The 25,283-nt window shown below is 39.6% G+C and overlaps 7 protein-coding genes across 7 annotated transcripts; 3 read left to right on the top strand and 4 right to left on the bottom strand.

The window, feature by feature from the left end:
* Positions 1-94: 94 nt before the first annotated feature.
* PHYBLDRAFT_59143 (hypothetical protein) lies at positions 95-1,643 on the top strand (the record flags this gene model as incomplete). The annotated part of the gene is made up of 6 exons (XM_018440443.1): positions 95-199; positions 541-599; positions 702-791; positions 1,056-1,106; positions 1,392-1,449; positions 1,557-1,643. 6 exons carry the CDS (start codon positions 95-97, stop codon positions 1,641-1,643), a joined length of 450 nt encoding a protein of 149 aa, XP_018298137.1.
* A 127-nt stretch (positions 1,644-1,770) lies between these two features.
* PHYBLDRAFT_163145 (hypothetical protein) lies at positions 1,771-5,046 on the bottom strand (the record flags this gene model as incomplete). Its single annotated transcript, XM_018434740.1, has 4 exons — positions 1,771-2,150; positions 2,337-2,632; positions 2,843-2,952; positions 4,687-5,046. The coding sequence occupies 4 exons, from the start codon at positions 5,044-5,046 to the stop codon at positions 1,771-1,773; spliced, it is 1,146 nt and encodes a 381-aa protein (XP_018298138.1).
* Positions 5,047-5,696: 650 nt separating this feature from the next.
* On the bottom strand, positions 5,697-8,370 carry PHYBLDRAFT_163146 (CCHC-type zinc finger transcription factor; the record flags this gene model as incomplete). The annotated part of the gene is made up of 6 exons (XM_018434741.1): positions 5,697-6,874; positions 7,053-7,733; positions 7,800-7,844; positions 7,922-7,981; positions 8,043-8,121; positions 8,188-8,370. 6 exons carry the CDS (start codon positions 8,368-8,370, stop codon positions 5,697-5,699), a joined length of 2,226 nt encoding a protein of 741 aa, XP_018298139.1.
* Positions 8,371-10,749: 2,379 nt separating this feature from the next.
* PHYBLDRAFT_140115 (hypothetical protein) lies at positions 10,750-11,505 on the top strand (the record flags this gene model as incomplete). The annotated part of the gene is made up of 4 exons (XM_018430332.1): positions 10,750-10,764; positions 10,824-10,919; positions 10,993-11,052; positions 11,224-11,505. The coding sequence occupies 4 exons, from the start codon at positions 10,750-10,752 to the stop codon at positions 11,503-11,505; spliced, it is 453 nt and encodes a 150-aa protein (XP_018298140.1).
* A 2,231-nt stretch (positions 11,506-13,736) lies between these two features.
* PHYBLDRAFT_185062 (hypothetical protein) lies at positions 13,737-14,550 on the bottom strand. The gene is made up of 2 exons (XM_018439025.1): positions 14,172-14,550; positions 13,737-14,022 (listed from the first exon to the last, which is right to left on the bottom strand). Exons 1-2 carry the CDS (start codon positions 14,511-14,513, stop codon positions 13,831-13,833), a joined length of 534 nt encoding a protein of 177 aa, XP_018298141.1. The 5' UTR covers positions 14,514-14,550; the 3' UTR covers positions 13,737-13,830.
* Positions 14,551-17,220: 2,670 nt separating this feature from the next.
* On the top strand, positions 17,221-19,460 carry PbCsa (citrate synthase). The gene is made up of 4 exons (XM_018443009.1): positions 17,221-17,274; positions 17,469-17,546; positions 17,695-18,422; positions 18,655-19,460. The coding sequence occupies exons 1-4, from the start codon at positions 17,239-17,241 to the stop codon at positions 19,226-19,228; spliced, it is 1,416 nt and encodes a 471-aa protein (XP_018298142.1). The 5' UTR covers positions 17,221-17,238; the 3' UTR covers positions 19,229-19,460.
* A 3,163-nt stretch (positions 19,461-22,623) lies between these two features.
* On the bottom strand, positions 22,624-24,947 carry PHYBLDRAFT_130447 (hypothetical protein). Its single transcript, XM_018429362.1, has 5 exons — positions 24,802-24,947; positions 24,330-24,567; positions 23,962-24,124; positions 23,609-23,722; positions 22,624-23,404 (listed from the first exon to the last, which is right to left on the bottom strand). Exons 1-5 carry the CDS (start codon positions 24,890-24,892, stop codon positions 22,808-22,810), a joined length of 1,203 nt encoding a protein of 400 aa, XP_018298143.1. The 5' UTR covers positions 24,893-24,947; the 3' UTR covers positions 22,624-22,807.
* Between the last annotated feature and the right edge of the window lie 336 nt (positions 24,948-25,283).

A 25,283-nucleotide genomic window follows, 5' to 3' on the forward strand; every position in this document is an offset into this window, starting at 1 on the left:
TTTTTAGGGTTTCTATAATATGAAAGATTACTAACTTTTTTCTCAAAAGAATTCTTTCATATTCCTTGGTTTCCTTTGGATGACATTTATTAAAATGTCTTCTGAGGCTATTCAACGTCTCGTATGTCTTTGGCTTTGGGCAAATGGTGCATACAAGTTCTCTGTATGTGGTGTGAAGTTTTATAGAAGAAAATCAACAGTAAAAAAGATTGAGACGTATATAAGAATACTTTGAGACTGTATATAGGTTGTCTTTATTAAAGAATATAAAGTTGTCCTTTTTATATCAAAACACGATCTGCTTTGTCAGTCACATCTTAATTTCTTAAGTCTGAGTTCATTTAGATATTAGAGAGCTGGTACTACTATGTTTATAATTTAATCTAATTGCAGTGTCCTCATATTAACTCAGTGCTTACTGAGCTGTCATAATTACAGTACTTACTGTAATTAATTATTGGTCTTATTGATTTACCATAAGTAAAATAAATAAATTATTCATTTGTTCTTGTAATGATAGCTGTTTTACTATAATAATAGGAATATGTTCTTAGATGTAATAAATCCAACAACCAAGTGTCTGGATCACCACACGAATGGTTAAAAACGTGAAAAAAAGTGTATATTTTGCTTGTTTATTCAACCAAAACATAATAAATTAACTTCAAATTTTGGATATAGAGATGTACATATTTTTTCAGCAATACAGCAAAATATCCAAGCTTTAGCGTTCGAATTAAGACAGAAATCTATCAAAAGCTATGCATCGTTTCTGTTTTATATCTTTTATGGTAAAATTCACGTCTGTGATTGGATGAAGATCTTAATCAGATTGCTTATAAAAGCACAGACTTTGTACTCCAAAAAATAAAAGCCAATTATATAGTCTTCCAATTAGTTGGATACCAATAATATTTGTATCTGGGTTTTACATGTAACATTAAAATTAAAGACAGACTGGGTGCAATTGTGTTTGTTAAAAAATTAAAGAAAAAATAGGAGTAAAGTATATTAAAAGATAGAAAGATAGATAAGTTATTTTTTTTTGTATGAAGCCAGGAAGAAAAAGCTCAGGATTTTATTAAAGGTCTCTTGTGGTATTTCAGGTACGAAACAATAGAAAAATAAAATATTTGATAATAGAGACGTATAGAAATACTTTGAGACTGTATATAAGTTTTTTTTATTCATAAATAAAAAGTGTCCCTTTTTATAAGAAAACACAATCTGCTCTTGTCATTACGTCTTAGTTTCTTAAGGCTTTCTTCCTTTATTATATTTGGTTATTAGAGTGTATTTACTGCTTAACTAGTGTTGGTGTTACAATTATGACATCAAGTCATAAATTGTACTTCTTTAGCTCTTAGCTATTCTTTTCTCTTTTATACTAGAGCTTTAGGACTTCCTACTAAATTAGCTCCATATCGATCTGACACAGTTTACCCGGCAGTATGATATAATTATCTTAACAATCTTTAAGATATTATCTACAGTACTAACTGTAATAATTATTGGGCTGATTACTTAATCGTTTATATATATTTTATACTGACAAGATGATAGCTACTACGCTATCCCAATATGAATATGTTCTTATATGTGATAAATCCAACATCCGAGTGTCTGGATCACCACATCTCTGATTGAATAGGAAAAGAGAAAATTAAAATATTTGTTTGTAAGGTTTTGTAGATTATATGATGTTTTTGGCTTTTAAATTTTATGGTTATTTTTGTTTTTGTTTTGTTTTGTTTTAAAAAAATGGAGGAGTTATGGAGAGTCCAGCTCTAGTTCAGAGCAGAGACAAGAAATTGACTTGCACGCAGTGTGGAGCACCACAGAGGAAAGGAAAGGGACAGAGTTAAAGTGGAAAGACCAGTGGTGATCCCAAATAGCCAGGATAGTTAGGCCAAAGACGGAGGAAGCAGGGATCGCAGGGTTAAGCGTGGGGGGGAAGACAAAGGATTGGAAAGCGTTTGAGAGGACAGAGGGCAGAGGGACGGTGCTGAAGAATTCCAACCAAATGCCTGTCCACACAGCAGATTTCAATGGGCAAGCAAGAAGAAAATGTTCTTGCATCTTGATGGACACCTGGCACATAGTGCAGAGAGGAGAAGAGATGGTGGATGGCATGATGCAGTACAGAAGTGCTTGGCACAAAAGCTTATTGTGCAACCTGCGAAACCAGACATTCCAAGCCCGGTGAGGGAGGGCAAAAGACCAGAAGGAGCGAAGTTGTTGTGGGATGAGAGGAGGGTGGATGGGATGAGCATCAGACAGTTGATGGGAGCAGGCAGAACGGTAAGAGCACATGGTGAGCCGGGATCAGGTCTGACCATGAAGTTGGGCTGACAGAAGTGGCTGGAGGTCAATGGACGACCCGTTGCGAATAGGAAGATCTGGCTGTTGGAATGCCAGTACAAAAGAAGGAATGCATGCTCGAAAGAGAATGGGATGCAAGACCATTGTATGATCGCGAATTCTGTTGAGGATGCGGTTAAGTGTGACAGAACGGGGTAAAGGATGAGAGGGAGTGATGGGTGTGAGTATATCCAAGTTGGACTCGATTTGGTATAGATGGTGGACTTGCAAATCACGCCAAGCAGGTCGATACGGAGGGTGAGAGGGCATACTGGATATCATAGAAGACAACAGCAGGATGAGACAACTGGAAAGGTTGAGCACCACTCTGTCAGAGTTTCAGGGAAGAGTATCCATAGCCTTCAGAACCAGGTGCAGTGGGGAGTCAAGGGTGCGATGGTTGCAAGGATGACAGTCCAGAAAGAGTAAGAGAAGAAGAGGATCAATGGTAGGGACGTCGGAGCAAAGAAGAGTGGAGAACCATTGGGGAACAAGACCGTGAGGCAGTAGAGGATTACGGATAAGGGGCTTCAGCCAGCGAAGTTGGAGAGCACATTGCTGTATACCAGGATCCAAGATACCAAGACCACCCTGTAGTCGGGGCAAGCAGAGAGTTTCAAAAGCAATGGGAGGAAAAGAGTTGACACGGAAGAACCTGTGCACAATGGAGCGAACTCAGTCAAGGAAGGCGGAAGGGAACGAAACCACATGAAGGACGTGCCATAGTTGAGAAAGTACAAGAGAGTTCATGATGGTTGCCTGCCCACAAAAGGAAAGAGATCGTGATCCATGAATACTGCAAAAGGTCTCAATTTTTGACAGGAGGGTGGTCCCGTAGGAGTCTCGTTGAGTGATAGAGGAAAATAATGGAAAACCAAGATATTGGAGAGAAGTAGGTGATGTACGATCATGCCAATCAGTAACATTGTATGCACGAAGGAAAGTATTCCAGTCGGGGAGTGGCGATCCTGAAAGGGAGAAGACTTGAGTCTTGTGCATGTTTATGTGAGCGTTAGATGTGGCAGCATATGTGTTGAGATGGTGGTGAAGTCAAGACATGTGATCCGTGTCCAGAAGAAACACCAAAAGGTTATCGGCATAAGCCAGCAGTTTGACAGGAGGTAAAGAGGGAAGAGTGGGAGGGACAGAAGGGAGGACACCGAGGAACAGAGGATCGTGTATCACGTGGTGAAGCAAAGGCTCAAAAGCTAGGTTGAAGAAAATTGGTGAGAGAGGATCCCCTTGTTGAAGATCACAGGCTTGCATAAGAGGGCGCAAGAGAAAGCCATTGACATTAATCTGTAGCTGCGTAGAGAAAAATAGAGAAGAGACAGAATTAATGATGGAAGGAGGGAAGTTGAAATGAGCGAGCACTCAACAAAAATACTCTGGGTGTACTCGGTCATAAGCCTTTTCCTGGTCCAAGAGCAAGCCAATCCCTGAGGATCCATCCTTCGCGGCTTGTGCCATGACCAAACGAGTCAGCATTCCATTATCAGCTATAAATCTACCCTGAATAAAACCAGTTTGATATGGAGTGATAAGTGTGGTAACAGCAGAAATCATACGAGCATTCATGAGACAGGTAAACACTTTTGCATCGGTATTAATCAAGGTGATGGGACGCCAGTTCTTCAGAGAACTGAGATCGCTTTTTTTTGGCAACAAGCAGACACAAGTGGACTGCCAAGAAGGAGGAAAGATTCCCTTTGACAAGGCATTGTTATATATCTGGGAAACGAGGTCGCCACACACGGGATGGGCAAGAATGAGGCAGAGAATCTCATATGGCAAACCATCTGGGCCCGGGCTACTAGAGCTGGGAGAGTGGGCAGCGCCTGACCAAATTGTGTTGAGAGCGAATGGCCGAGTCATATAGTTCTGTGCAAGTTCTGGCAAATGGAGATATGAAGGCAAATGAGAGAGCAGCTCATCCACAGCAGAGTGGTCTATAGGATCAGGGGTGTACAAGCCTTCATATAAGACTGCTGCGGCCTCAGTCATGGCGTCAGGTGTGGTGCAAATGTCATTTGTAACAGGGTGACAGAGGCTTGCAATGGCTTTGCGGAATTGGCGAATGGCAATAGTGCGTTTGAGGTATCCTGCAGAAGTCTCACCCTTTTCCTGCCAGTGTTTCCCGGCCTTGAGAGCCATAATCTCGACCCATTCAAGTTGGACTTGCTGCAACAATCGTTCCACAATTGGGAGTTGGAAGTTCTGGGCAGGTTGGTGGCGGAAACGGTGAATGAGTCAGTCCCGTCATTTTTGTAGGCGTGTTTCCAGGTCGTTCAGAGAGGGGCGAAGGTGGCGAGAGAAACATTTAACAAAATGAATGACTTCGAGCTTAATCGCATCCCATTGGGCTTGAGGAGAAAGATCAGCACGAAGGGCAGGAACGAGGGTGGAGAGAAGAGTGTTGAGATTGGTATGAAACGAAAGTGATTGTGCTAGGCAAGGGTTAGCACGCCAAAGTCCCTTACCAGAAGACTTGGTTGAAGGGAGGGACAGACTGACTGCAACCAGACAATGATCAGACCATTTCTGATGAATATAGCTCACTTGTGGGTCTGTAGTGTGAGGGTGAAGGTCTGAGGACACAAGGATGTAGTCAATGGTGGTGGAAGACAGGACTTGGTGGAACGTAGGCTGCGGGTGCTGGCCATGAGAAGTGATACAGTCAGTCATATTGGTATCTATAAACTGTAGTCAGTCAGCTGGAGCACGACGTCTGAGAGCATAGTGTGAGTGAATTGCATGGTTAAAATCGCCCAATAGAATAAAGTTTGAAGGATTGGGAGGGATGAGGTCAGGAGTGGACAGTAAAGAGGCAAGAAAACAATAACATGGAGTTTGGGAAGCAGGCGCATAGATGACGCCTATCCTGAAGGGCGAAAAATTATTATCCACATGCGTGATAGTTGTCGTGATACACCTGCCACATGGGCTAAATAGAGGGTCAGTGAAGATAATGTGAGGGGAAAGGCATACAACACTGCAGTGTGGAGACCATAATGATGAAGAGGACCGAAATTGTTGGTCAAAGGTAGATTGAAGCATAGATGATGAGGCATAAGTTTCTTGCAGGGCTAAAATATTGATTCCCTGCAAGCGTAAATGGCGTATGAAAAAGGAGCGTGATTCAGGGTGCCCAACTTTGGGTAGACCCCTACAGTTCATAGTGCCTATTTTAATCATTGGTTAATGTTGGCCTCAGTGCCAAGGGCTTTTGTGGTTTGTGGGTGAGTAAAGCGAGGAGGAGAGAGAGATGTATTGCGGCCTGTTGGACGTGCCAGCCAGGAAAAACGGAGATGAGTGTGCCGAGAGGCAGACTAGAGTCAGAGAGCCTGAGCCTCATCTCTATCCATGAGATTAGGTATCATTCTGTCGTCTATCTCTTTGTCCCAGCCACGCATGGGGGTGTCAACAGAATGGCTTTGAGGACGAGGGCCGGAGGACGTGGGCGTCTCAGTTGGTGTCAGTAGAGTAAAGGTGGTCTTTGTGGGAGACAGCTTAGACAACTCACGTAAAGCAGGTTGACGAGGGTTGTGCTTGGAGGCCTCCGATCCTCCATAGATGAGTGAGAGCTCAGTGGGAATCAAAGGCTTGGGCACAATGATGGGGCGATCGAGCTTCGAATTGCGGTTGGGGTGGCAGGAGCACTTGTTGGACGTCTTGGATGTCTTGGAAGGATCGGTAATGTATGGACAATTGGCTTGTAAGTGACCAGTCTTGTTGCATCCAAAACACATTTGGGTTTCGGCTGGGCATTTGGTGCATTTTGCAACGTCGTGCCCCATTTTCTTACAGTAGGTGCAGTGGGAGCCCATGGAAGGCCACTTACCAAGAATCTTTTGCGTATTGTTGTATGCAATTTGGTACGTCAGATAATCTGATGGCACATTGTCGGTAGGTGTATTGGCGAGGACAACATAGCCAGAACCATCAAAAAACCCATATGATTCATGAATGGCGATCTCCCACACTTTGCCAAAAGGAGACATACATTTGGCGAGTTGTGTAGCCAGGTCATGATAAGGAACACAAGGAAGCTTGGTTAGGAAAACATGGCAAACAATTGTGCCAATGGGAACAGCAGGTTGAACGGGGAAAGACAAATCGCCGACTACCAAAGGTTGAGAGCACACTCGCTTGCAGTCAGCACTGGTAGGTAGATGGAGTTCACATGTATCAGGGGAAGAGCGTGAGCCAAGAGTGATGCCCATGTTAACCTCGCGAGGATAGGCTGAGAGAAGAGCTCTCCAGAAAGGGTCAAACTTGGGTGAGGATTTGGGTGGGACGGTGAAAAAAACTGAAAACTTAGAGGACCCTACACGCCAGGTACGTGAGGTCGTGTTATTCATAGAGCTGAAGATAACATGAGGTTGCTTTTCGAGAAGTGGAAGTGCGTTCTGAGTAGTTACTTCCGAGTAAAGAGGTGTCAAAGAGGGTGAGATTGGTGTGAATGAGGTTGGCAATGGTGGAGATGAGCCAGTGGTGGAGGGGTTTTTGACCCCTGGTGGTTCCGGAGTGTTAGTGGAAAGAGCCATGATAGATAAGTTATATATGTGTGAGGTCAATAATATTGGAAGAATTTATGGGAGAATTTGTAGGAGAGTTAGTGGCAGTAGTAGTAATTGTAGTAGTTGTAGTAGTGGAGGGTAAAAGATAAGACTTGTTCTTTGGGAACTGACCCCAATGATTCCAACTTGTGGAAAAGCAGTCAATGATACTCCCTCTATGGATAGCATCAAAATACAGCGCATTTACCTCAGGCCAGAACCAATGTACATGAGGCTTCACTTTAATTATTGTCCAGTGGCACCCATGTACATGGTGCAAGACCATCGGCAATGGCTTTCTTTTGAGAGGCTTCCAATCATGGAGGGGAAGGAAAGTTACAGCCAAGATGCTTCGATCGTCCGAGTACACACAAACAGGCTTGTTATAGGTGTCAGCTATTATCTGAGCACAGTCTGGTGCAGAGAACCACATAGAGGAAGGGCAAGATGGGATATTTTCCCCAAGAGCAGGGTCAATCTCAGAGCCAAAGGCAATGACCTCTGTCACTTTGGCAACATACATGCCAAAGTTGTGCTTGTAAAGTTTACTGTGGGTTGCCATCGTGGCCAACATCTTCTTCTTCACCAAAGGAAACTGATCCTCTCCACCCTCTTTCAGGTGTGCAAATACACGGAAACCACACCAACCATCGGACTTGGGGTTAAACGTCAACGAAATGGCGGCTTGGTCGATTTGAGCAGGCAGAGCAAAGTCATGCACATTTTTGTTTTGTTTTTTTGGACTAGGCAAATCGTACCAGTAGTCGTCTTGGAGATGTTTAGGTCTTTTAATTCCAGAGGAATATTTTTCAGCTAAGAAGAAACAAAAAACAATGTAACATTTAGCATTTAATTTTAGTAAAATATCTTATCGGTTACCTTCTTTGAGAGGCTCTTGCTTTTTAGTGAAATTGGTTGTTTTAGCTATAGAGAAAACATGCAATGTGTGAGCAAACCATACAAAATATTTTGTGATTCATTTATAAGTTATCAAAAATTACCTTCTTCGAGATGCTCTTGTTTTTCAGCGAATTGGGTTTCTTTTTTTATTTCTTTTATGACTAGAAATAGTAAGCATTAGATATTACATTGTAATTTCACAAAAAAACAATTATAAATTACTTTTTTTGAGAGGCTCCTCCTCTAAGAACTCCTTCATCACTTCTTTAAGTCCTTCTTTCAAAATACTTCTGATATCATTCTAAAGAAATAAAGAATAAATATGTATTAGATTGTGAAATCATGTTTGTGTATGTTGCATGCTTACTTTGTTCTTTTGCACAAGGAGATGTCTGTGCTTGTGACGGACAAAGTCCTTTGGGAGAGCAGTTTTCCTTTTGACATGCTTAGGTCTTCCAGGAGCTTTGACCTCACTTGCCAAAGGAAATACAACATTTGGATGGTCAATTATTTCACCAGCATTGTCAACAAGTTCATCAACCATTGCCATAAGATTCTGGACTTGTTGATTCCCTTCACACTGACGAAACAATTGTTCAAGCTTTGTTATACATTTCACCCACAGGGCAGGCTTTTTAACGTCGATTTTCTGTAGAGAAACGTCACATTCCAGTTGCTTCAAACGTTCACCCAAAGAAGAAGACAGAATCCATCTTTCAGGAATGTCTGATAATAGCAACATACGATCTCTTGGCAGATCATGGCAACAAGGAAGACCAAACACCACTTTTACTCTGCAATTGCAAAGCTCACCAGGTACACCCTCTTCTAGAAGCTCAGCACGGATGGTGATCAAACCAATTCTGGAGACGTGGTGAATCAATCCACAGAGGCGAGGTTCATGGTATATTCTGGCATCTGTGATAGTTGCCTCATTCAACTCAAGGTCCTGATAGTCGCCCTCGAACTGGAGAAGATAGGAGCAAATTTGCTCAAATGAAGAGTTCAATGACTGAAGAGCTGAGATTTTTCTTTTCAGAGCATTATGGCCACTCTCAACACGTTGTGTTGTCACACAGTCAAAATGTTTTAATTGACTAGTGAGGTAGCCAGCCCACTTTTCCTTGCATGGCATCCACTCATCTTCAAAGTACTTTTCCAGAGTTCTTTTTTCTACAACCTTCGTAGAATCATCATTATTGTCTTCCAGCTGCTCTTTACTTTGGAAATCTTTCCGAGATGACAGCAATTTGAAAAGCTCAAGATTTTCATCATAGACATCGCGTTTATCTCCGAAGATCATTTTGTTGACTAAATGTGTGCACAACTCTTTTTCTTTTCCTGGCTTCATTGTTTTTTTTTGCCATTTTGGCAATGTTGTTGATCATATGCCAACCACACAGAAGCTTCTTGGCCAAGGGGAACTCGGAATCGAGCACATTCATCAATGTTTTACATTTGTCTGTAACAAATATAGGGGCTTTATCAACCCCCACCAAAACAATTGCTTTCAGAGACTTTACAAACCAAACATAGCTCTTCTCTGTCTCATCGGCTACCCATGCAAAGGCCACAGGAAAGCTCTTCAACCTTTCTCCACCTAGGTTACTGACACCCTCTACGCAAACCAATGGCATCTTCGCGCAGTTTGTCTTGTATGTAGCATCCACAATAAAGACATCGGGGAAACGTCGAGCTCTCTTGATCATTATATCGTTCGTAAAAAATATATGAGTGAGTCTATTTCTCTCATTAAACTCGTAGAGAACGGAAAATCCCTTTGCTTCCATTGTTCTGATGAGCTCAGTAGCGCCATGGGCAGACTCCTCATCACCACGAGTAGCACTGTACTTGAGATTGTTGATATCGCTGATCCTCAGCTTTCTCATTCCTGTCACCTTGTCACTTGTTGCCTTCTGAACATCACGGGACTTGGCGTGATTCTCCAACATTGTCTTTGCAATAGTGGCATCTTCAGCAGTCAAAAGAGACATTCTTCCTTGGTGAGAAGAAGCCAAATTCTCAGGGGTGACAGGGTGGTTGTGGCAATGTTCGTTTTCCCCATAGGCGGGCAAAGGAAGATATCTTTCGCTCTTCTTCTTATAAGAAAATCTTAAGAGATAGGGGCATCCAGTAAGAGAAGAGTTGGGCGTCTTCTTTCTTTTCTCATCACTTATATTGCGCTTGTCACGATAAACACCAGCCTTTGAACAAGCAATGTGAAGAATAGGGAATTTTCCGTCCTTAATCTTAACGGTGAAGTTATTAGAAAGGGCGTAATCGTTTATGGCTTGAAGAACACTCTGCTTGTCAGGATAATCATTCTCGGGGAATGAGAGAGTTGTTTTAAGCGAGTACATCTTCTCAATAGGGGTATTGAAGTTGGTGTTCATATTTAATAAAAGAGCACTATAGTTATATAAGTATTTTTATTGATTCATGTACGCAATGTATGCAATGTATGCAATGTACATAACGTAAAAAAGGCATCATATCTTGTTATTTGAAAATATTATTTTTTATTCTTACAACTAAATGTTAATGACTTTAAGAAAGGGGGTGTTTTTATTTTTCCCGGGAAATTGGAATGATCTAAAGATGGGGACAGGGGTGTGCTTATAACGATGGAGCAAGGTGTGCTTATGAATGATGGGGACAAGGGTGTGCTTATAAAGAATGGGGACGGGGGGTTCTTCAAGACACTTTATAGCCGGGCCTCGGACTCGCAGTCACCTTAAATTGTGCGGTGCCGTTACCCCCCGTCCCCATAGCCAAAAACCCCCCGTCCCCTAAGATCGCTGTTCGACTTTTGCCCTCGCCAAAGTTCTGCCAAACTTTTCAATTCCAAAAGCGGTTTAGATAAAACACAAAAAGCACAAAAGCAGTTTAGTTTTTCACTACTAAAATTACAAAAAAAGATGTCATATTAATGTATGGTTTTAATGTAATAAAAATGAGGTACCGAGACGTAAAACACTTCTTTATCTACTTAATTAAAAAAAGGGTAACATCAACTTCTACAACGCAAACACCAACACCTCCAATGCCAATAGAACTACAAGTTCTACTAGTATTTGGGATGATCTACGAAGGATGAAAGTGAGCTGAATTGCTCAACCCCTAGCCCTAATCCCTGTCTCCTGATCGCAATGTATCTTATATTCATGATGAGTATGATATGGATGAAGTGGAAACCCAGAACGAAGATGAAATTGAGCCATCTGTTTCTGCTGTAGCCCGATCTTTGACAAGACCAAGAGGAAGAAACTAGGCTTTACTGGATGAGCAGAGGCTTATCAACTGCTACGATAAAGCACTCGAGCTATCAAGAATGCGAAGCATCCAGAACAGTGACAGAAGAATGCATATTGAGGCAAATACATGGGATGCTGTTTAAAGGCAGTTCAATGCCCTTAAGAAGAAGTGGAAGGGCCTGAAGGGAAAATTCCAGAAGCAATTTGACAGATTTCTGTCAACTGGAAAGAATGGAGTGGCACCAAACACCAACTTCATGGATTACAAGGATATGTGGGATATCCTGAAGGGTGGCCCCCAGGTAATGTCTACAGCAACATTCTCTTCTGAAAGCCAGATATTGACTCTTGTTCCAGAAACCCAGCAGCAACCTACTGAGGTACCAACCGAGGTACTGACGGAGGATATACCTTCTGGAGAAGAAAGCTGAAATAACCTGTTGGAGGAAAGGGAGGAGTTTATGAATGACATTAGGACCTCGGTTGGTGGTGCAGTAAGATGCCATTATAACGACATGATTGAAAAAAAACAGTCGAGAGATCCCCCACCACCAAACCAGATCTAGAATTGATTAAAGAGGGGGTGAGAGCATGGATTGCACCGAGGAAATCAATGCTAGAAATGTGGAGCAAAGACAGGAGAGCTTTTCTGTTTTTCGGGCATAAGATGAAGCTTTGCTTGGGTGTATTGACCTGGCAGGAAGGGAGACTGCCAATGCCAGTAATGATATTAGAGAGGTCACCTGGTATATTAGTGCGAGTGATACTAAAATGAATTCCATATTTGATATACTCAAGAGACGTTTTGATTCTAGAAATAATAACAATAATGATAATGAATAAAATTTTGTAAAATACATATATTTATTATTATTTGAATTCGTCAGAATATTGTTTGGCATCTGCAAGAATTCTCTCCCTCTTCTGATACCCTCCAATCTGACTTCTTTGCTCCTCAATAGTGTCTAGTCTATCTCTTTCAATATGCTCTTCTCCAATATCAACAGCAATGTCGTCATTAACATCGATCAGACGACCTCCCAAAACGAAGACATGGTTTTCAAAGTTGTCGTCGTCATTGTTCTCTTTGCATATGTTATGGAGAACAAAGCAAGCATTGATGACCTTCACTAGTCTTTCAGGATCTTTTATGTAGACGTATTTGAAGAGAAAATGCCAACGTGTTGTGAGTGCACCAAAGCTTCTCTCAATTCCAGTTCTCACAGTAGATTGGGAAGTATTGTATTTTGTTCTGTCGCTATGAACCTCGCTATCAACATTGCTCAGATCTCTTGCACTGTATGGGATCAAGCAGTTGTTTCTCAACTGGAACCCTGAATCTATTATGAAACGTTAATTTAATGAATTAAAATATAAGTGAAATAACATACCTCCCAACATGTAAGTATCATTCTTAAAATATATGTTGGGATTTTCACAGTAGTTAAGCAATTCACTACGGTTAAATACCCTCTTGTCGTTGGATCGCCCTATGTTTACATTTAATAAATAATCAAAAACTATTTCTAAGATTAATATTACCTGACTCTCCAATGTACACGTATGTGAACCTCCGGAAGGCATCACATACAGCCATGATGTTCAGGGAAATGTTTCCCTTACGATCTCGGTACGATTCCGGGTTGCTGGCTGGTCTGTGGATGTTGATCAGCTTGCCATCCACAATACCAATACAACCTGGCATCTTCTTTTTTCCAGGTTCGGTAAACTCTCCTTCTGGATACTCGAAATCATACGAAGCTTGCCGAACTTCTTCAATTGTTGTTGGCCAATGGATGACCTGGCTCGTTATCCCCGTGATTGCCTCAAGAAATCTGTTGGTAAAGTTGGCGTATAAGCCTTGTCCAAAACCAAGAAAGCTCTTCTGCATCATATGTCCAAGATGACAGCCAGAAGATCTCCACAGAGCACGCCCTACTTGCTGCTCAATAAGCGTATCATTGTGAGCCGTATGCTGAAAGGCAGGGTGTTGTTTTAAGAGCGAACACAGTTTATTGAAAGATGTTCGGTTCATACGATAGTGATATCGAAATGTCATGGTTGGACGAGTATTGCAGGCATCGTCGTCAAGCAAATTTGGGTGCCAAGTTTCCCAGAATAGATTTTGTTTTTGGTAGTATGTCATAAACTTGTCGCGCAGATAAATTTATGGGGATAGTAAATTGGAGGAACAACTCGGTTTCATCTTCAAAGCTCAATAAAAGTCTGTTGATTTCTTTTGTTGTCCAAACTTATCAGAGACAGCAGTTACAGATCAGTGCTATACAATTGCGATACGCATTGAAAATGAAGCAAAGCTTTAATTAGTCAGCAGTTTTTCTTGATTTGCTTGTTCTAGAGCTTTGAATGCAAAAAGAACTAATTCATAATCAGTTGATTCTTAAAACTTGTTGATGTTGCTATTATTGGAAGTGGAAGAAGAAACTATTACAATTTTGATAAAATTCAATTATTTCATTGTATAACCCATCTCCAATTCTTTGTTTTTGCTTTTTTTTTTTTGGACCGTTTGAATTATAGCAGTTTGGCAGTGAAAATCGGAAATGAAATGTTAGTGACAAAATTTGTTAGAGAACTTTAGATAAAGGTATTGTGGGATTGATTAAATACGGAAATCATCGCCAATATTTAGGACGTTGGTGGGTGCTTGAAAAGCCACTTGGCATTTTATTTATTTGTTTCAAAATAAAATAAAATAATAGCTTAATTTAGTTTAATTTAATTTCATATGATTTTTAGAGCTTGTTTTCATTTGTAGATTTCTTGAGACGATCGCGTGCAATAAGCATCATGTCTGTCAAACCAGTCTCCAGTTCCTTGGATCGATCATTGGCTGCAATACGTTCCTGAACTACTGGAATGATCTGAGAGCGAGGACGACCGGCAACAAACACCACAAATTTGAAACCGTATTTATCTTCATACGCCTTTATATATATATATTATATGTATATGTGTATATATATATATATATTTATTATTTTTATTATTATTTTTGAATGGGATAGATTTAATTTGTTGGTCATCGTGAGAATATATGTGTATGTAAGTATGCACGCATATATTAATTTTTTACCTTGTTGAGTTTGGCAAGAGTGTCGTTTACTTGTTGATCTTCAGCAGATAGAGTTGACTGAGGGCTGTAGCCTTGCTCTTTGAGTGACATGGCCGATAGGTTTGTTTTGTTTTCTCCAATACGAGGGTGTGCATTAATAATGTCAAGCTTTTCTTGTTCGCTAAACGTCGAGCCAAGACAGAGCGACTCTGCATAGTCGATCAACTGACTATAGCTTTCAAAGGGTCGGGCTGATAACAGTTTCTGAGCCAATGGTGGGGCAACTTCGAATAAGGTGTTGACAGCCTCAACAAACACTTTTGGCGATGCTGTATTAATCTTTTCAATAGGTAATAAGCTCATTATATATTGTGTTTTGTGTTTTGTATTTCTTAAAAAGGAGAGAGAGAGAGAAAGTGAAAGAAAGAGAGAGAGAGAGAGAAAATGTATATCTATCTTATCAATATAATTCTATTCATTCTCAAGTAGCACAGGTATCTTTAATTCTTATATATAGATTTAAGTCTGTATATTTTTTTTTGTTTTATCTCTATATTTTCTTTTTATCATATTTTGTTAGTGATGTCACATAATTATGCGGAGTAAAATCAATTGACTTTTCTTGTTTGTGTGGGCAAGTGTCCGATAAAGAGTTTCCATATATATATATTGTTTTATCTTGGGCAAATGTCTTTTTTCTCTTCCAATGCCTTAAATCGATAGAGACGATGTGTAAAATCCGTAATTCGCAACCTTGAACACCAAAATTATAACAAGGCCATTGACCAACAAAGAAAATGATTACATTGTTGTCGAAAATGAGTGGGTTAATGGAACCAGATCCGGACTCGGTTTTAGAACCAAAGTAGTTTGTCTTCACTCATTGTAGAGTTTCCAATAGCATATATAAAGGCATTCATGCAGTACTATTGTGTATTGTATCTAAGCATCAAATATATATATATATATGTAGAAAGTGTGTGGATATTGTATATTTTACTATTGTTGTTGCTGTTGTTCTTTTTATTTATTTGCCGGCTTTATTACAATGCACTATGCAAACGATTGATTGGATCAGTATTCATGAAAGAGAGAAAATTCTGTTAGCTATAATACATTAAGAAAAATAAATAAAACGGTTTACTCTACAAAATGAGGTGGCACCTATAATTGCCTTGGCTGCTTTATGTTTCGGGAAAATGGCTGTCCATATGTTATACACTGTGGACGCCGTGACTAGAGCTTGTGTGTTTGGAGATGCGAAGATATTTAAATACGGTAGAAAGGGTATTGACTCATTTTCAGCCAGCGACCAAGCGGGGGCTATACCTGAACCTGAGATAAGAAAATACTCTAGATGAAACGCCTTTTGATGGCAAGGTGAAGGGAATTGTGTATTGGTTTGTTTGTTTGTTTGTCATTAATTCTTTGCCATTTGATAGTGTCCAATTGATTGGACCAAACGAAGTCGTGTATAAGACGTATTACTTTCTATCCACTATGCGTGAACATCAGAATGGATCATATTTTGCTATTTAAGGCATCGACGACTTCTTCCTTACGGAACCATTGGACCTTGTTGGTTTATAGTTCTTTTTGATTTTTTTTTGTTCATTTGTTTGCTTATTTCTGCCAAAAGGTAGATAATCGATTAAGTTCTTGAATATCCTGACAGCCAAACATTCTAAAAGGCTTTATCGGATATATAGCACTTTTCAACCAATACAGATAATTAAACCCAGAAGTGTTATCAAATGTTACTACACATATACAAGTCTTAAAGATTGTCAACGATTTTCTATTAAAGAGAAATGAATTGATGGTTGACCGGAATTTTTTTAAAAAAAAAAAACTAAAAAAAAGAGAGCTCAAGAAGTTGGGCAAATATTTCTACTCCAAACCGCAAAGTAATTTTAATTCGACTACAACAATCTTATGGCTTTTAGTATCTTTTACCGTATTCTCCTGAGCTTAACACAATTGAGCTAATTTCAAGAAGTGTACAATTTTTCTTTTATATCTTTTCACATGTGTTTAATATATATCTGAATTGATTTTATTTTATTTTTATTTTATATATGTGCGATTTGAACATTTTTGCCTGAGTAATCTTATTTGTAGGTAGAGATTTCGATATATTATATGCTTATTTTATTTTCTATAAGAATATAATAATAATGTATAGACACAAACTAAAGGATAATAATCATAATATATTGTTTATTTCTTTTTAATCCATTGATGTGACATCAGTAATCCCCCCCAAAAAAAGGTGGGGAAGACAGGTTGCCTGACTGTGGTTTTGTGACATGGGTTAGATTATGAAGTTGATAGATTAGTAAATGAGATTGTATATATCTAAAATATCTAAAATATCTAATAGAAATAAAGACCAAAATTGACATAAAGAAGTGTACCTTTTTTTTTTGTCTTGTATTGACTTGTATTATCTATTTTAGTTATTTAGTTATTTAGTTCCTTGGCTGTATAAAATGTATTTTTATTTATTAAAGTAATGAAAACCAGCCCCTTGTTTCCCGCACCCCTGTGCCAAATACAATGGGGGAAAAAAAGAAAGACAGACAGACAGACAGACAGACAGGGAAAATCAGATAATAAAGATGTATATATATATTGTAATTTGATATAAAAAGTGATATTCCCAGCCAATCATATTTTAGGTAGTTAATATATACATATATATATATTACAAGTTCTCCACACATACATACAAATATATATAAATTATATAGAGGAAAAGGGCCACGATGATACTGATAATGATGATGATGATGATGATGATTAAGTTTCCATTTATAATATCCGAATATTGCTTGTGTATATATTTATATATATATATATATATATATTTTAAAGTACAGAAGAATCGTTTAACCGGACACGGCTGATATATTACTATACTTATAATATAATAATAATTTTTTTTATATAATTAATTTTAATTCACTTTAATTTATGTACCCATTATATTTTTTATTTTTTTATTTTTTTAATTTTCTTATATAATCCTTAATTCATCCTCCATCCCCTTCCTTTTCTTTTTCTCTTGTTCGACTCCATTATCACAATGTCTTCCGTTCGCGCTTTTGCCTCGCTCTCCAAGGTAATGTAGCAACCCCATCAAGACTTCAATACTATCATCTAGTTTACACGTCATGTCGCGTCAATTATTATGATGTCCGTATGCACTAACAATCTCTTTCATCTAAACAATCCAACTGTTGTATTTCAACCACAATCACAATCACAACCACAAATCAAATCACAAATCATAAACCATCTACACGCTCTATTCAGGCTGCTCGCCCTGCTGCCTTCCGTTTTGCTCCCGCCGCTGCCATCGGTGCCACCCGCACCTATGCCTCCAAGGCTCAGGTACAGAATTAACTTAAACACAGAAAAATAAGAGGACAGGAGGACAAAGGATAAAGAGGATAAAGAACCAAAGATGGACACACTTTTTTGGGAAAAAAAGATCATTTTACTTATAAAGCAATCTATGTGACATTATTTTGTACAATAGACCTTGAAGGAGCGTCTTGCCGAGCTTATCCCCCAGAAGCAGGAGGAAGTCAAGGCCTTCAAGAAGGAGTATGGTAACAAGGTCCTCGGTGAGGTCACTGTTGACCAGGCTTACGGTGGTATGCGCGGCATCAAGGGTCTCGTCTGGGAAGGTTCCGTCCTCGATGCTGAGGAGGGTATCCGTTTCCGTGGCTTGACCATCCCCGAGTGCCAGCAGGTTCTCCCTGCCGCCGAGGGTGGTGCTGAGCCTCTTCCCGAGTCTCTCTTCTGGTTGCTCGTTACCGGTGAGGTCCCTACTGCCGAGCAGGTCAAGGGTCTCTCTGCCGAGTGGGCCGCCCGCTCTGACTTGCCCGAGTTCGTCGAGGAGATCATCGATCGTTGCCCCAAGACCCTCCACCCCATGTCTCAGTTCTCTGTTGCCGTCAACGCTCTCCAGCACGACTCCCAGTTCGCCAAGGCCTACTCCCAGGGTATCCACAAGTCCAAGTACTGGGATACCACCTTCGAGGACACCATGGATTTGATCGCCAAGCTCCCCAAGGTTGCCGCCCGCATCTACCGCAACGTCTACGCTGACGGAAAGATGGCCTCCATCGATGCCGACAAGGATTACTCTTACAACTTCTCCAAGCTCCTCGGCTTCGAGGGTAACAAGGACTTTGTTGAATTGATGCGTCTCTACCTCACCATCCACTCTGATCACGAAGGTGGTAACGTCTCTGCCCACACGTAAGTCTTTACAATTTTTTTTTCCAAAAAAAATCCAAAAAAAAATTATAAACATAAACAAACCCCACCCCACCCCACCCCCCCTCCACTTTTTCCAAAAGGGAAACACATGCTAAAATTACATAATCACCAAAAAATTTCAAATTTTCAAATTTTCAAAATTCATTTTATATTTTATTTTATTTATTTTTTAAAAAAAAATACATAACTAATACTCATAACAATTGTTTAGCACTCACTTGGTCGGTTCCGCTTTGTCTGATCCTTACCTCTCCTTCGCCGCTGGTCTCAACGGTTTGGCTGGTCCCCTCCACGGTCTCGCCAACCAGGAAGTCCTCCGCTGGACCTTGAACCTCAAGGAGGCCGTCGGTGTCGACGCCTCTGAGGAGGAGATCAAGAAGTACTTGTGGAAGACCCTCAACGGTGGCCAGGTTGTTCCCGGTTACGGTCACGCCGTCTTGCGCAAGACCGATCCCCGCTACACTGCCCAGCGTGAGTTCGCTCTCAAGCACTTGCCCGATGACCCTCTCTTCGGCCTCGTCTCCAAGCTCTACCACATCATTCCCGGAGTCTTGACCGAGCACGGTAAGACCAAGAACCCCTGGCCCAACGTCGATGCCCACTCCGGTGTCCTCTTGCAGTACTACGGTCTCAAGGAGCAGGACTACTACACCGTCTTGTTCGGTGTCTCCCGCGCCCTCGGTGTCACCTCCCAGTTGATCTGGGATCGTGCCCTTGGTATGCCCCTCGAGCGCCCCAAGTCTTACAGCACTGCCTACCTCAAGAAGATGTTCGCCAAGAACTAAATAATATTGTCCAATTCCCTTTTTAATTCAATTCAATTCAATTCAATTGAAAAGATTTAGACTATTTTTTGTTTCTTTTATTCTTTGAACAAAAAAAATCAAAAAAATTAGCCCTCATCTTAAATCCCCAACAACAAAAAAGAATTCTATAGAACCATATATTCTCCCGCTGTAAATTTTTCCTAACTTTTCAATACAAAAAATTCTTCAAATTGGAAAAGCCAAAAAAAAAAAACCCAAAAACCAAAAACCAAAATAAGCTTATGTGCTTTGTTCTTGTGTAATTTGATTAATTGTACCTTTGTGGGTCACGTGTTTTGGCTTTTATTGGGGGGTGATTGAATGGAATTTATCTTTTTGTTGAGTGCAAAAACCGAAAACCAAATCTACGGTCCAATTGGCGGCATTTTTATATTATATTATATATATTACAGCTTGCATTATTTATTTTTTTAGTACAAAGCATACGGCATACACATAATTATACAGGCATATAATATATTTATAATACTTTCATTTTTTATTTATTTGCTCAACTTGAAGCAAAAGAAATAAAAGCTTATGCAAGATAAAGAAACATCACCATTACATGTCGTTATTCGACTAGCATGCAAGAGACCTCCAGGATTCAAAGAACCTCCCTCGGTATGTACACCTCTTTCTTTATATAGTATATTTTTGTGTGTGTATGTATGTATGTATGTATGTATAAACAGAAAGCGAAGCTCATTTAGTGATGAACAATAAACCTGATTTAGGTGGTCTGGACAGATGAGATGGAGCATAAATTGTGGAAGTACATGAGCCAGAAACAAACTGATTGTAAGCAGAATCGCGAAATTTGCACAGTTTAGTCTAGTTTTGTACTGTTTATCTTGATAACTATCATTATTACTACGAGTCCTATTATATTTTATAACGATCTTTACTGTAAACAACACATATAAATGTATTTAAAGGGAGCTTTATTGCTGGTCAACTTGGTGTGCCAACCGCATACGTGGTTCGTCAGGCTGCATTCATCTATGAAACCCAGTTACGTGGAATTCATCAACAGCTTCGACTTGGGGAAGTCAAGGCTAGTACCAATACAACAACAACCATTATTCCTACTTCAGCAAGTAGTAGCAGTAGATCCACAAAAAGACATTCAATAGGTACTAAATATATATTTAGAGATGGTCTTTGTATATTAGATGACATTAATTAAATGATAATCAAAGACTGTAACATATAGCTTATTATTATTATTATTATTATTATTATTATTATTATTTCATTTCGCTTTTATTAATGCGTACGCGTAGTTCCAGTAACATCATCATCGTCTTCAGCATCATCATTACTGTCAAGAAAGAGCCTAGCAGAAAATGATGAGCCGCCAAGAAGAGTATTGTTTTCTGAAAAAGAACCAAAGAGACCCTTTGGAGAATATGGATTGAATGGTCTCGATAGATCCGTTGACCAGCAGGCGGCTGATGGAACAAGTGAGTTATTTCAAATGATAGTAATGACTATTATTAATAGTAAACCTAGGAGCAGCTGATTCAATGGTACTATCCACGCTGTCAAACATTCTACCACGTAGAGGAATGGCAACCAATACTACCACTACTACTAATGGAGTAGGAAATGCACAGTTTGGAGAATACGAAAATAGCAATAGCAATAACAGCAATGGCAATAGCAACAGTAGTAGTATTTTGGGGGATAGTGGAAAACGTATTGGGGATGAGTCAGTTTACAAGAGCTTCACGAGCCAGGGCAGTAGACCATTTTATTCGCTTACCCAATCATCACAGCCAGAACAGCAAACTCAATCAAGAAAGCCCCCACTTGAAACAAAATCTCCAGAAACTCCTATTCCGTTACGGAATATCAGTGACACAGATGAAGATAACCAAGATAACCAAGGTGATAATGATGATGATGATGATGATGAAGAAGAAAGAGACGAAGATGATAGGGAAGAGCAAGAACAAAATGAAAGTAAATCTCTAGAAGATGATAATAGCGAAAGTGAAAGTAACGGCGATGAGGAAGATGATAGTAATGATAACGATAACGATAACGATAATGATAATGATAAAAACAAAGCGCAAAAAAAGAACAAGAGTAGTAATGGTGGCGGTAGCGGCAGTAGTAGTAGTGGTAGTAGTAGTGGTAGTAGTAATAGTATTGGACAACACTTTACAAACATGAGACGACAACTCGAGCCAGCATTCTTACCTGCCCGTAAACAAAACAGCAATAGTTTCTTACTCCCACTTTCTAAAAGTATTCTTGTCGAGCGACCTGCGGCTGCTACAGCTGACTCTTCATCTTCTTCGTCATCGTCTCCTTCGTCTTCTTCTCCTTCTCCTTCTTCATTATCACCATTTTCTGTTTCTTCTCCTCTTTCTCCGGCTTCCTTCTCTTCTTTTCCGGCTTCTTCGGCAAAGCGTTCAGCCAGTACAACCTCACCCAGAACGGCGGAACGATCTTCGCTATTCTTATCATCATTGAATAGGCAGTCTCGTATTCTGGGAAACGTTTCACACACCAATAATTCCGTTAATGCTACTAATAGCAGTACGAATACCAATACCAATAGAATTAGAAATAATAGTAATACCACCACCACAACAACAGCAGCTACTACTACTATTGCCACTGCCACTGCTGCAACTCCAACCATTACTAAAACTACAGTCCCAGCTACTTCTCCAACCACGCCTGATGATTGGAAAGAGAATGAAAGTGCACTCGATTCAGTTGGCTCTTCATACAGTGATTTATCAGGTAAACAGAATAGTAATTTGTATTCCATACACCACTTACGCACATAGATAGATACATGCTTATGTGTGTATGTGTGCATGTGTATTGATATTAGATAATCCATTAGATGGACATACATAGATACATAGATACATATATATAAAATCACCCGTTTAAAATGTGTGGGTGTTAGATATTAGATAATCAATTGGAATGATATTCGTATATATATATATATATATATATATATAAGTAATTATCCGTTTGGATATGTGTGTGTCACTAAATGATTTATTTTATTTTCCCCACAGATTCTGTAACACAATCTGCCCTTGAAGATGCCTTCTTGTCCAATTTCAATGGTTCAAAAATGTAAGCTAATGAAATGATCTATTTATTACTATTATCCGTACATATATTTAAGATACAATACAAAATAATATCAGCGATGTCTTTCTTTTGTCATTTAACAGTTGATTTGTACATATTCTTTTACTTACTCTTTACCTTTCGTTTTACCTTATATATATATATATTTGTAAAAGGTCAATGGCGTTCTCTCGAAGGGAAACTTGAATAGTTCAATTCAATTCAATTCAATAAAAGAGCACGTTACAATATTTCACTTCTTGCTTATGTATATGATGTATATATATATATACTTTTTGTTTTATGTATTTATTTTGTTGTTGTTTTAGATACAAAAATGGAATTTGTTATTTTATGGATAAACAAAAGATATACAAAAAAGAAAAAGAAAATCAAGTAACAAATCTCTTCTTCTTTTTACTTCTTTTTTTATTATTATTAGTATTCTTTTTACTTCTTGGCAGCAGCAGGGGCGGCAGCAGCAGGGGCGGAAGCAGCGGCAGCAGGAGCAGCGACATCAGTGGCCTTCTTCTTGTTCTTCTTGGCCTTCTTGGCGGGAACCTCGAAGGAAGTCTGGAGCAACTTGAGGATCTCCTCGTCCTTGACAGCCTTCTCGGACTTGACAAGAGCAGGGTTGAAGTGGGGATCGGTGACCATGATGTTACCGTTCTTGGTGACCAAGAGAGTGGTCAAGAACTGGGCAACGACGGCACCCTCACGCTCGTACATGATGTCGTAAGGGAGGACGGTCTGGTGCTTGGCGCACTCGACAATACCCATGCGAGCCTTGCGCTCATCCTCGAGATCGCGGAGAGAGAAGGGGAAAGAACCAGCCTTGGTCTGGATCTCGGAAAGGACGTGGCGGGAGGCAGCCATCTTGAGCGAGTAACGGACATCGGTCTTCTTGTAGATGGTGGTGCGAGAGTCCAACTGGCGGACCTTACCCTCACCGCTGGAGATCAAGATGTCGACAGCGTAGACCTCGTTCTCAGCGAACTCAATGCGCTGGAAGTCGCGCAAGTGGTTCTCGCTGGGGTTGAGGATGATCTTTTTATTTAAAAAAATCAAAATAAAAGATAAATATATATATGAGTGCCAAGATCATTAAACTCGCATCTTTTGATTCCATTACTACCATACACACGCACACACACACACACACACAATACATGCTTATGCTCATGCTTGCATATACATATACATTGCATTTCTCTTATTTCCCCTTTTTTATATAATAAAATTTGAATTTACCTGCTTCTTGCCATCAGTGACGTTCTTGAGTTGCTGGTGGGTAAGCATACCCTCGACAGCCTTGGTGTTGTAAGCCTCAGCAATCTTGTCAACAACCTTGGTAACTTCCATGTTCTATACAAGTTACGCGTTTCAAAATTCACACACACAATTTTTAATTAAAATCTCAATTATTTCCCACACTCAATAAAACCAAGCAAGCATGAATATATATACGTATATAGATATGCGTATATGCAAAAAAAAACACGAGCGTTTACACAGCGTATTCTAGACACACACACGCACAGCAGGTTTTCTTGCTTCTTTTTCTTTTTATATCTCCCTTTTTCACTTTGAAGCAAAATATTTACCTTGTTACCGGGGCGGATCATGCGGACAACAGCCTCAAGAGCGGTGTGGGCGGCCTGGATGACATCGGCCTTGACACCGGTGGCGGGCTTCTGAGCAGTAGCACCGACAACGAGAGTGTGGGCAACGGAAGAGCAGTAACCGTCGATCTGGGCACCCAATTGGCTATATAGAATAGAAATTTACGTATAACAAAGAAATAAGTACTTCATTCTTTTTGACACGTAAATTGATAATTTCATGTCGATTTTAAAAACGGACAAAAGATAATATATGCATATATCACTCTCATTCTTTTATTCTTTCTTTGTCTTACTAGCCAGCTAACTAGCTAATTAGATTTGTGGGTGTCTGAAAAAATGAAACTTACATCTTGGCGATATCACCTTCCTTCAAGGTGAGTTCAGCCTCGGGATCACTGGCAAGAGGAGAGAAGTGGGCAATGCAGTTGTTGAGGGAGATGGCAGTGGGGAATCCAATACCCTTGGTCATTTTTCCCTTGTTGTAGATACCCTTGACAGCCTCAACGATTTCCTTGTCACCCTGGACGCAGATATCGAGGATCTTGGCACCAGGAACACACAGCTTGATAACCTTTTCCAAGACAGCTAAAGAAAATTAAAAAAAATACGTAATATTAATAAATATATGCACACACGTAACGTACACAAAGAACAAATATTTGATTATTTAAATTATTCATTATTATTACTGCTGTTTTTTTTCTTATGGTATATATCGCGTTTAATATTATAAAATTTGTATTTTATTGTTCTTATTCTTATTTTAATAATGATAATATAGTATTCACTGCATATACGTTATATGTTAATAATAGTTACCGTTGGCAATGATGGCAGCATCCTTGTACTTGGCAACGACGTTGGAGTCGGCAATGGTGGTGTTATCAACTTCGGGAGCTTTGTCGGCCATTATGTTTGTCTTTCCAAAAAAAAAAGAGAGAAGAGGTTCAAACGAGTAAAAAGGGGTCTTGCGCCTTTGTAACTGCGGAAGAGGTATACGCGAAATTTTTTCGAGTAGCCAAAACCGTCAAATGTGACGTTGGCCTGTCACAAGCCACCTTCACTTTTTTTTAAAGAAAAAAAAATGAAAAAAAGGTTATTGAAAAAGAGTTGAAGACGGAGTTTAAGTTTTAAATATATAATTCAAATACATACACAGATTACATATATAAAATATATATTTCATTTTTTTTTTAAAAAATAAATAAATAGATTATTATTACTCTTTATTATCATTATGACTGAATCCAGGACACTCGGTGGTGGTAGAGTGGCTAATTCCACAAAGAGATTAGCACCTA

Source organism: Phycomyces blakesleeanus (genome assembly GCF_001638985.1).
Source record: "Phycomyces blakesleeanus NRRL 1555(-) unplaced genomic scaffold PHYBLscaffold_2, whole genome shotgun sequence".
NCBI classification, from domain to species: Eukaryota; Fungi; Mucoromycota; class Mucoromycetes; order Mucorales; family Phycomycetaceae; genus Phycomyces; species Phycomyces blakesleeanus.

Bases quoted from the DNA above. Each gene is read 5' to 3' on its own strand.
- PHYBLDRAFT_185062 (XM_018439025.1), bottom strand. From the start codon at position 14,513: ATGAGCTTATTACCTATTGAAAAGATTAATACAGCATCGCCAAAAGTG. The intron at 14,023-14,171 runs GTAAAAAATTAA...ATATATATAAAG, and splicing joins CTCTTGCCAAACTCAACAAG to GCGTATGAAGATAAATACGG.
- PbCsa (XM_018443009.1), top strand. From the start codon at position 17,239: ATGTCTTCCGTTCGCGCTTTTGCCTCGCTCTCCAAG. The intron at 17,547-17,694 runs GTACAGAATTAA...TTTGTACAATAG, and splicing joins CCTATGCCTCCAAGGCTCAG to ACCTTGAAGGAGCGTCTTGC. The intron at 18,423-18,654 runs GTAAGTCTTTAC...ACAATTGTTTAG, and splicing joins GGTAACGTCTCTGCCCACAC to CACTCACTTGGTCGGTTCCG.
- PHYBLDRAFT_130447 (XM_018429362.1), bottom strand. From the start codon at position 24,892: ATGGCCGACAAAGCTCCCGAAGTTGATAACACCACCATTGCCGACTCC. The intron at 24,125-24,329 runs GTAAGTTTCATT...TATTCTATATAG, and splicing joins GAAGGTGATATCGCCAAGAT to CCAATTGGGTGCCCAGATCG. The intron at 23,723-23,961 runs GTAAATATTTTG...TAACTTGTATAG, and splicing joins TGATCCGCCCCGGTAACAAG to AACATGGAAGTTACCAAGGT.